Source organism: Solanum lycopersicum, chromosome 5 (assembly GCF_036512215.1).
Source record: "Solanum lycopersicum chromosome 5, SLM_r2.1".
Classification (NCBI taxonomy): domain Eukaryota; kingdom Viridiplantae; phylum Streptophyta; class Magnoliopsida; order Solanales; family Solanaceae; genus Solanum; species Solanum lycopersicum.
In genome coordinates this window covers 5,485,995-5,497,709 of record NC_090804.1, presented here as the reverse complement: position 1 = coordinate 5,497,709, position 11,715 = coordinate 5,485,995, and the positions used below count along the sequence as shown (strand labels likewise).

The 11,715-nt window shown below is 28.9% G+C and overlaps 1 protein-coding gene across 2 annotated transcripts; it reads right to left on the bottom strand.

Annotated features, from left to right (window-relative positions):
* Nucleotides 1–6,581: 6,581 nt before the first annotated feature.
* On the bottom strand, nt 6,582–10,010 carry LOC101259744 (ACT domain-containing protein ACR4). Of its 2 annotated transcripts, none has more exons than XM_004238973.5 (8): nt 9,760–10,010; nt 8,695–8,770; nt 8,557–8,602; nt 8,344–8,458; nt 8,164–8,231; nt 7,460–8,053; nt 7,234–7,338; nt 6,582–7,142 (listed from the first exon to the last, which is right to left on the bottom strand). In XM_004238973.5, the coding sequence occupies exons 1-8, from the start codon at nt 9,761–9,763 to the stop codon at nt 6,801–6,803; spliced, it is 1,350 nt and encodes a 449-aa protein (XP_004239021.1). In that variant the 5' UTR covers nt 9,764–10,010; the 3' UTR covers nt 6,582–6,800. The 2 variants fall into 2 exon arrangements, with proteins under 2 accessions (XP_004239021.1, XP_025886848.1); XM_026031063.2 differs by lacking the exon at nt 9,760–10,010 and adding an exon at nt 8,948–9,736.
* Nucleotides 10,011–11,715: the final 1,705 nt, after the last annotated feature.

Sequence of the window (11,715 nt, the reverse complement as noted above, 5' to 3'; positions counted from 1 at the left end):
AAGACGAATTGAATTGTTGGATTTTTAAAAATTATAATTCGTTATTGTCTGTTGTTTTTTTTAGCTCAACACAAAGGGGTGCACAATGCATGTATGATGTCATGTTCGGATTTCGCATTCGATTTTTACTTATGAAATTTTATTAGGTATGTTATTGTTATTATATTTATTTTATTTTTATATTTTATGTATCATATTATTAATAATATTGATCTATTAAAAATAATATTAATGTCTCTAAAATAGGGAAAACAATTTTGTACACGTTGTCATCTACGGACCTCACTTTGTGAGACTATATCAGATATATTGTTATTAAACTTTAATGGTGTAAGAATATATTTATACTGTCAAGTTATTTATAAAATATTTAAATTTTATATTTAGCACCAAATACATTACCGATTGTTAAAGACAAAAATCAAAGATGAGAAACCAACTCATATGAAGGAAAAATCGTGCAATTAAATGAAGAAGAAGTGCAACAACATATGGCTAAGTTTTAAATACAGTTATAAACAGTGGACATGTTTTAAATAGGACCATCAAAAGTGGCTATCTCTGTCATTTCTACGTGAGGCTGTGGACATTCAAATGGGCCAGGCCCATTGATTGATTTTGGGCTTCAATTAATGGGTCAAAAAACTTCTATTTGGTAAATAGTAGACTTTTAACTTAATAGTACTTGCTATCATATATTAGCCATTATTTCAAAAATTAGTATAATATTTAACTACTTTTTTTATATGAAAAAGTTTTGGACAATAACACCCTCAACTATATGCAACAACTCCAACATAGTGTTGAAATTCGATGGATCGATGAGCGTGGATCAAACCTAAGTAATGATTTATGGGGTTCAAAATTTTGTTCCAGTTACAAACGCCATAAAATGAATCATGGGGTTCAACCTTAATATGTTCAAATCTAAGGAATGATTCACGAGATTCAAAACTTTGTTGGAGTTTCAAATGATATTAACGAGGTTTAAACTTTTATAAAGTTTAAACTCAAAGAATGAATGATTCAAACCCTTAAATGTTCTTTCATGTTTAAGAAAGAATTTTTTTAATCTAAATTTAATTTTTACATTAATGTACGACTATTTTCGAATCTAAATTTTATTTTACATTAATGTACAACTATTTTCATGTTACTTTCCAAATTGTTGCTAAAATTTTATAACAAGTTCGATATAATAATAGTTCTTAGTAATTTAAATTTTATACAATGTAACTACAAATCTACCAAATATGATATTAATTATGGCTAAATACCATAATCCCCCTTGGGTGGATGCTAATTTTAATTGTAAATAAATAATGTTCTTCCAAAATAGCCACAAAACTATAAATATATTGTTTTGCATCATCATGATGTTAAACTAAGTTACTTTTCATACTATCGCGTTCTGAAAGTAATATATAGCACAATGACCATATCAATAACATATTTAATATGATTTTATTAGTGAGACAATAAAATATATACGATTTTTATATTTATATTATAAAAAACTATTTTCGATAAACAATATGACGATAACCTAAATAACAAAACATTATGTAGTCCAAATCTATAGAGATGGCAAATTCCTCTACTTAAATTAGCCACAAAATTCAATGACATATATAAAGTTAGTTGTAGTATTTGATGACCCAACAAAATCAAAATACATCACAAGTTAATAATAGGAAAAATTTCATATATGGCAAACTTATTTGATTAAATAATATTATATGGGTATAGTTTACCTAATTACATTCTATGGGTATAGTTTAGTTATTTTAGGTATCTTTAATTTTGTATATAAGGTTTCTTTTGTTTTTTATTTATATAATTTTATTTTTAAAAGTGATTTGTAACTGAAACGTCAATATATGCTAACAATAAATATAGATAAGTGTCATAATTTAAGGTAAACGTCCCCTTTTTTAAGGTAAACGTTCAAATTCAATTTTTTTTTTCAAAAAATTAAGAATTATACAGCAATTGAAACAAAATATAAACTTGTTTTTGCTGTTTATGAAACAACAGTTCATCAATTTTTTTTATTTTTTCTTTGTAATCGAATTCAGGTAAGTGTTCATTGGATGAAAATTCATGTTTAATATTGCAATAATTATACAATGTTCTATTGGATTTACAATTTTGATTTATGTGCGTTCGTTATTGTGGTGTCATAATTTATTTTATTTTTTTTGAAAAACTAATTCCAAAATATGATTATTTTAAGCAGAAATTCCGTACTATACAATTATATACTTTTTGTTAATGTAGTACCTTTATATTATAAAGAAGATCAGTGTAAGCGAATACAGGTAATCGTTGGTGATAATTGTATATAGCCATAAAGTAAGTGTTTTGCTTTTGATACAATTATATACTTTTTTTTGATGTAGTATTTGTATATTAAAAAGAATATCACTGTAAAATCAATTCAGTAATTTGATTGTATAATATATACAAAAACAGTCAATTTTAAAAGAAGTCATGTACAGATTAATTTTTTGTATATGTCTACAAACTTACCTTTTTTGTATATTAATATATGTACATGAATATAGTAGTTAAACATGGCAATATATACAACTTTCTAAATGACTTTGTATATACTCCAATAATATATAAATTTAATATATACTAACTTCAATAATTTTGTATATAACTACTAAAATATACAAATTACAATTTTTGTATATGTATATAAACTGAATATGTACTAACTTCAATAATTTGTATATAACTAATAAAATATACAAATTATAATCATATATGAAATTTTTTTCATCTGTATAACTAAGTCCAATTACTTTTTGTATATATATACAAAAACAAAAATAATAATGAGCCTTTAATATACAATCTGCTACTACCATTATTAAGACTTAGTATATTGTTCATTATACATAACTTAAAGTATGTATAAAGTAATCAAATCTACAGACACATATACAAATATATAACTAAAACATGTATGTACTAAACATGCAATATACTATATACAATTACGTGAATACAAAATTTACTTAAACAATAATTTTTTGTATATTGACATCTAAGTAACAAAAAAATTGTATCTATATTTGTGTTTTAAGTCACTACCTCATGATTATGATGTTTATCAGATCCGTCAACTTCACATGCATTTTCATCTGAATCAATGTTTACTGCTTTCCTCTTTCTTTCCTCCTTGTACAATTTTAATGCCTCTAGCTTTAACATTGTTAATAACTTCTTGAACTGCCGTAGAGTCATATTTTTTTCTTTGATCTCAATTCTTCCATTGTTTGTTCATGTTGAACTTGTTTTGATTTTACCATAGACCCTACATCAACCCCAAAATCTTGAGTTAAACCCATTGAAAACGATGGTAAATTGTCAACAAAATTGACATGCAATGGAATACCTCTGGTAATCCTCATAGATGAAGATGATTCATTCATTCTCTGACTAATTTGAGATCTAATAAGAACAAACAATCGATTATTTCATCAAAAAAATATGAAAAAACATAAGAAACACAATACATATACAATTGTTGAATAAGAAAAAAAAAAGAAAAACGACTAAAATTTAGGAGTACCTACGAAAATTGAATTCAACTTCGGAAGGGAGTAATTGAATTTTGGACAATTTAAAATTCAAATCGGATAGAGGTATTAATTGTAGGAGAAAAAGGTGGAATATGAATAGGAGAGATAATATTGTTTTGTGTAAAATTATATACAAAATTTTAAAAAAAAAATTATACAAAAAAATTATACTATTGATTATATAATAGGTGGTGGGCCCCATTAATTATAGGGAAAAAAATAAACTATAATTATAGAAAATAAATAAATTAAACTATACCTCTATTATATAATTACTTAGGAATGTTTTTCATTCCATATTATTTTCCCTTAATAAATTGGTACATAATTCCCCTCTCCCATCTAACATTATTTGAATTGGTTAAGCCACGTTGGCAACCCCCCCCCCTCCCCACAAACACACGATGTTACCATATATTCTTAAATTGCATGTCAAAGCAACAACGTTGAACATAATGAATTTATATGTACTAATAGTGTAATAATTTCATGTTTAATCGATTACTATAATTGCATGACAATTACCTTATCTTTTGACAATTCTGTACACCAATAACATTTCGATAGATGGAAAGAGACTAGAAACTATATTATTGTGAATTTGAATTTCCTCCAAAATTCTACCAAAAGGGCATTGAATTTCCTTTTCATGATTGGATATGAAAAGACCATTCAAAAAAAAAAAAAGAGACTACTTTTATCATTTTTTTTCATCTTCTACTATTCTTTTTCCTATTTTACAAGTCTTTGTTTTTTAATTATATGTGTATTGGTGATTCAAATGGCACCATTCAATATGGATTATTATGTGGTCAAAAGGAAATCCTATGAGATCACTTTCCAAATTGAGCTATTGACCTTTTTTTTTATCTTCTATTTTGAGGATCAGACCTTTCACATTGCCAAAAAGGTCACAAATCAAAGTATCAAGTGGAGAAAAAAACAGTAGAATTTTCATATTGACAAATGAGAAAGCTACGGAGGTAGCAGTGGAGCGGTAAGTACTTATTTATTTTTAATCAACGGTTTTTAGTTGGGTAATGAATGTCTTTGTGAGGATTTGCTAGCACGAATCTGAATTTAATCGGACTCCTATATAAATATCAGATATCGAATGAGAAATTAAAAAAAAAGATAAATTACTCTATTTTTTTTTAAAGATGAATAAACCACTTTCATTTCTTTTTTATGACAGACCAATTTTCTTCATTTGAGGATTCACATAATCTTTATGTTCCTTTCTAACAATTATCGGTGTTCATGTCGATTATTGTTTACTTTAATTATTTAATCGGTTATCTATTATTTTCTACTAGTACAGACAATAGCGAAGTCACAAAATATTCAAAAAATTTGTCTTTCGAGCTAAAGGAAGTCAAGGAGATTCAAAAGTTTATATATATATATATATATATATATATATATATAATAAAGGGAAAATATCCAAGTACCCCCTCAACCTATGCCCGAAATCTCAGAGACACACTTATACTAGACTAAGGTCCTATTACCCCCTGAACTTATTTTATATAAAATTTTCTACCCCTTTTTAGCCTACGTGGCACTAGTTCGAAAAAAAAAGTCAACCATCGTTGGACCCACAAGATAGTGCCACGTAAGCTTAAAAGGGGTAAAAAATTATTAATAAAATAAGTTCAGGGGGGTAATAGGACCTTAGTATAGTATAAGTGTGTCTCTGAGATTTCGGGCATAGGTTGAGGGGGTACTTGGGCATTATAATAAATAATTTCTTTTTTCATATATGTATGGTGCGATTTTTCAAAGAAGGAATTCAACTAAACCCTGTTTGTTATGTTCCTATTGCAAACATGTACCAAATACCTCGATTCATGAACTATATTAAAGAAAATATCTATTAGTAATATCTGTCTTTATCGACTTTTAAATTTCAATTTGATATAATTTTCATTCATTTTATTAATCACTAAATCAAATGCTAAAATACAAAAATTGCGTCCTTACATTGAATTTTTCTTGTCCTTCACTCCTTTCATTTAAATTAAACCTACAAATATTAGACCCCACCCCTAAATTTATGCATAGGATGACTAATCCATTTATGCAATTTAGCCAAATTGAGAAGCATAGCTACTAACTTGTAACCTCCAACAAGATTATCAAAATGGATACGGGGATGATCAGAGGACGTTTTTTTTATTCTTAATCAGACGTTTTAGGATACAAAACAATCTTATTGAAAGTGTTACCTTCAGATCTTGTAGCATATGATTGATTTAATCAAACTTCAATGCAGATATGAGACACCAAATGAAAGAGAAAAAAAATCAAACAAGATTATAGGCTCATTGTGAACAGTGGACCTAATAAACAACTTGACGAATCCTTAGGTCTAAAATTCCTATCGAGTTTCCGAAAGTAGGAATAAGTATTATTATTATTATTTTGTCAATATGCCAAAATAGAAAAACCCACAATTTCAAGAAATAACCAATTGAGATGCACCAACTTTTTAAACAAATCAAATCCTATCATGTTTCTTCATCTTATATGGTTTTATTAGACTAGTTTAACTCTAATATATCTATTAAATGTTAAAGAAAATTAAATGTAATAAAGATATGACATCTTAGAATTAGATTTATACTGTCGATAAAAGATAATACAAGTCCAATACTATTTAATTTTAATATATTTCATCTTATCTCACGTATCACACGATTCTGAATCCATAATTAAGACAAGTTACTGACAAGCCGCCTAGATTTATTGGCCTACTAAACCAAGAAAATTTGCTAGTCAAAGTTGGTTGGCTCTATTTGAATTGAAAAAAAAAATGTACTAAATATATTATGGTCTTTTCTTTTGACAAAGAAATGTTTCTAACAATATTTGACCATTCCAACTTCAAAGATTCATATTTCCAAAAAGAACGGTAGAAAACATCAAGAATCTCAAGTCAAACATACTTCAAATGGCCAAATGGCCACAGTAAAATCTCACAAGTAGAGTCTGAAAACGACATGATTCTTGGATTTTCAATTTGCTTCAAATTGGTCAACATTGTGTTGAATCCATTACCAATGAAAAGAGCAAAATGTGATCAAGAATGTAATATTTACAAACACTTAGGTAAGTAATCAACTTTTGCTAATTAACCATACCTAAAGGGCTAAAACCTGGGAAATATATACAATGGAAAGAGGACTCTAGTGAGTTTTCCATTCAAGAGTAGGATCGAACCGAACCGAAATTACAAAAGGATCTGGACTTGAACAAGCCCCCAAAGAGGAACCTAGTTGGAGATTCTTGTTGTACTGGATTCAACTCTTCAGGGGAGCCTTTCACTCGAAGTATCGTTTGGCCAATTGTTTGTCGAACTGATTCTATGATCTTAGTATCGACAGGGTACCCTGATGAATCGCGAACATAGAATGTATTCAAGGCTTTGCCTGCTCTTGTTGACACTTCTGCTCGAGTGACAGTAAGGCTGTTCTCGCGGAAGATTCTGGTAACGTTGGACAGCAGCCCTACTCGGTCCGTAGTACATAGTTCTAGCTTCAACCCCTGGACAAACACAAAGGAAAATGATTCGATTAGAAATGAAATTTAAAGCCTACCAATGAGAATAGGTCTAAAAGTTGATCAAAGGGCTAACCTCGGATACTCGTCTTTCTATTGCTGCTTCAAGACATTGAATCACTCTCTGTCTTTCTGCATCTGACTTCACAGGGGATCCGTCGATATGCCTAATGCAGTATTCCTGGAAATGCAACACAAGTTTATTTATCGTTAAGTGCATAAATACAGAGAAATCAAGATCCAGATTAGGTAAAGCGATAAATGAATAAGAAATTACGGAAATAAGTAGGAAACTATAGTACCTGGTAAGCTTCTGGTCCTTCAGTATCGACATTGCCATGGAAAACCACATACTGCATATCAGTCAAAGTACAAATCGTATCAAACAGAAGTTTTGGTCTATCCTTGCACCGAATTGTCACTACTGAGTAGTCCTTGTCTTGCCAATTAACAACGTTTACATTGGGCCTTTCTTTATCATCCGATCCGTCACCAGTGGCACGTTCATAATCACGGTCTGCAAACATCAGCTGGTGAAGCCTTCTATCAGTATGAGTGACCCCATGAGATAACAATGTCTTAGCATCTCTTGATTTATTGCTACCTCTAAGTACATTGCATAATAGTTTCTTGATCATAGACAACTTTTCAGCGTCAGCAATTGCACCCCCGGTTTCGTCATCAGTAACTTGCATTATAGCTGCTGCTCGCGTGTTATGCGTCCACACTTCAGCATTCACCACATTGCATCTAAGATTTGTGAGGACAGCACTCACTTCAGATAGTAGTCCTGGCCTATCACTTCCAATTAACTCAATTGAGGTGTGGTCCATTCCCGTAGTAACCCCAACCGATCTTCTCATAGAAGAAGCAAAACAAGAATCTGGACCAAGAGACTGAAATCAAAACACCCCCACACAAACACAAAAAAACAGCAAGTCAGTCTTAAGTTAGATGTAAACGAAAAAGTTCCCGAATTACACACAGAGTAAGTACTACAGCTCACCTTCATGATATAATCCAAGATTGGTTCTTCTGTAATCTTGTTTCCTTCTTGATTGGTGACATTGAATACTGCCAACACAATGCACAACTCATCATTAATTTCATCAATTCCTCTTCCAAAATCCAAATTGAAAGTAAATATGCTAAAGATCGAACAATACGAAAAGGCAAATGTCCTTACCGTCCATAAACCATCCACCATCAGAGCAAATATAAGCCTTTGTAATGATAAAGTTAAGATCAGTAAGGATTTGTACCACCTCAAGAAGTATTCCATGTTTGTTAGCACTATCCACCTGCATCATAACACCAAAGATTCACAAAATCAGCAAAAGTCCCCATCAAAACACTACATTTCATAGCACAACAAAACAATCAAAAACAAAAAACATACCTGTATAACAGTGGCATTTTTGCAAGATTCATTGTCAATTACCACTCTGAGAAAAAGATAAATGAAGTAAATGCCATGAACAAAATTGAAGTGACAGTTAAAGATATAAAGGGGCAAAAACAACAAAATAATCAATACCTTGGTGGATTCATTCTTCTGATAAATTTCTCATACTCATCATCCATTATGTTTTGGGAATAGCTCATTGTAGCTTCTGTTTTACAGGAAAAGAACACAGATAAGACAGCCAATGAAAACAAAAGAAAAGAACTTTGGAATAAAGAGAATCACTATTTCCCAATCACAAATAAGATACTGGCAACCCAAGAGTGAAGCAAGTAATTAAGAAAATGATTAGTAAAGGAAAAAATAAGAACAAAATAAAGCTCACCAATCATGAAAGCTTAGAAAGTATAGAATAACAAAACTAGTAATTAATCCTGTGTCTGTGTGGGTCTGTTCTAGTGGGGTTGTGGGAACCATACTCCATCAAAGACATTGCAAAAATACACATCCAGAAAATTGTAAACATCTCAAAGATACACAGAGAGATAAAGGAAGTGATATGTGTGAAAGAAAAAAAAAAGAAACACAACATACACAAAACTACCAAAATCCACCAAATCCCATAACAAAAACAAGAGCTACAAAAAAAAAATTGTTTTTTACCACCCAAAACTCAACAGAACATAACTTAGAAACAAAAGAACAAGATAACCCACAAACCCAAAGACCACTAAGCTAAAAAAGATTTGATTTTTACCACTTACAACTCAAGCGAAATATGACCAATAAACCCAAATACACTAAACAAGAGCTAAAAAAGATCATTTTTACCACCCAAAACTCAACAAAACCTAAATTAGACGCACAATAACAACATAACCCACAAACCAAAAGACACTTAGCCAAAAAGATTTGATTTTTACTCAACAAAACACAACTTAGAAACACAATAACAAGATAACCACAAACCCAATGACACTAACCCAAAAAGATCAGATTTTTACCACCCAAAACTAAACAAAACACAACTTAAAAACCAAAAAACAAGATAACTCACAACCCTAAATACACTATTAACTAAAACCAACCAAGAAAAAACAGTACTTTGAACCAACCCCCTCTGAAATCATAAACTTATTAAGAACCAAAAACCAAGAACACACCACAGAGGAACAGAAAACAAGAAATGGCACGTACCCATAACAATTTCTTGAGGATTTGTGAGTTGGGTCAGCAAAATTTTCTTGATTCTCTCAAAAAAATAACCCAGAGAAACAGAAAGAGGGGTTATGAGTTATGACTTATCAGAGGACCTCCGACCAACGATATGGAAAGTGAATCTTGACCAGCCCCCTATATATAATACTCCTAATACTAGTAGAATCAAATATAATATTTATTTTACCATAAAGTATCTAAATACAAAAATACACATATAAAATTGTGTTGTATGTATTTACTATTTTACCTTATAAATACAATTAACACCTCAAAGAATCAAAGGGGGTCTCTATGGACAAGAAACACACACTTAAAAAAAAGGGTAATGTTTGGTACCAAAAAAATATTTTCTCGTAAAATGTTTTATTTTAAAATTTAAAAATATTTATATGTAATCTAGGCGTAAGCGTCGAAGGATGGAATGGTTAAATGATCGGGTTGGGGATGTTACATTGTGATACCGTGAAACTTATTTTTTTGTATTTCTAATAAGGGTTATTTTTTCAAATTTTCAGAAAAAACTTATTTATTTAAAAAATATATATTTTTAATACTTTTATCTAATTATACACAAAAAATTGAAACTATTTTGATTCGTACCAAACGCACTTACATTGTTATACTTTCTACTTTTTATATATATAAAAAATATACTTTGCTTAATTTTTCCCCTTTCCTTCATATGCATTAAAAAAGTCCTTTTTTTTTCTTTGATTTGTGTGTGTATTTAAGAAGCTCTCGCATTCTGGTGTTCTAATTTTAATTTTTTCTTAGAAATTCAGGACTCGGTACTTAAAAAAAAATCTCTAAAAGAGTAGGACCAAAATTAGTTTAATCAATTGAAACGAATTCAGAATTTTAATGTCATAAGTTTAATTCTTAATTAATTTTTTATTTATAAATTTATATTTTATGTACATTAACGTTTGGTTAGTAATTTTAGGTGACTGAAAATACGGGGCTAAGTAATTTATATATATTTTTGGGCAAAGGGTATAGTAAGAAAGAAGTCTCCAAGATTTATGGAAACTTCATAAAAATGGAAAATAGAAAATAAATTATTGGTTATTTTCAGATTTAAGTTATTTATATTAATTAATAAATATGTATATAACATGTGATTATATTGTATAACTTTTCTTAATTTAATTAGGGTTAAATTAATACTACATGTATTTTGACTAAAATTAAGATACTCCATTTTACAAACTTTTCAATTTCGATTTCAACGTTTTCCCATTTTTATTCGCTTAAAAGATTCCTTTTTTATAATTTTTAAAACAATATTTTGATATATTCTATGTATTTTTAATTTCATATGATAAAACTAATTCAATATTCTCTATAATTTTCTTAAATTATGTATTAATTAAAAATTAGATAAATAAATTAAAACAAAGAAAATACTTGCTTCTTCATAATAAATTAGTCATAAACTCAATCTTAATTTAGACGCTAAATTGATTAAGTAATATGATTTCTTATTATATGATGTAATTTTAATGGGGTCACATGACCTTTTGATTTTTAGCACATCATTTTTTCTTAAATTGCACGTGACCCTTAATTTAGCATAATGATGATGAATAATGAAATTAAAGTAATATATAGTCGTGTAATATGAGATATAGTTAATTTTGTTGGATCCCAACCAAATAACTAACAATAATTTTATTGGATTCAATAAACGTACAATGACAGAGTAATAAACTTATTATTTTTAAAAAATAATTATAGGTCTTAATTATATGTATACACGACACAAATAATGTATACATTTAAATATATAATTTTATAAAATATCAAGTACAAATAAAATTTTGAATATGAATGACATAAGAAGAATATTTATTTTTACCACATATATGATAGTGATATTCGTATTGTTTTTATTATCTATATATTTATTTAAGATTAATTAGGTTTATGTAT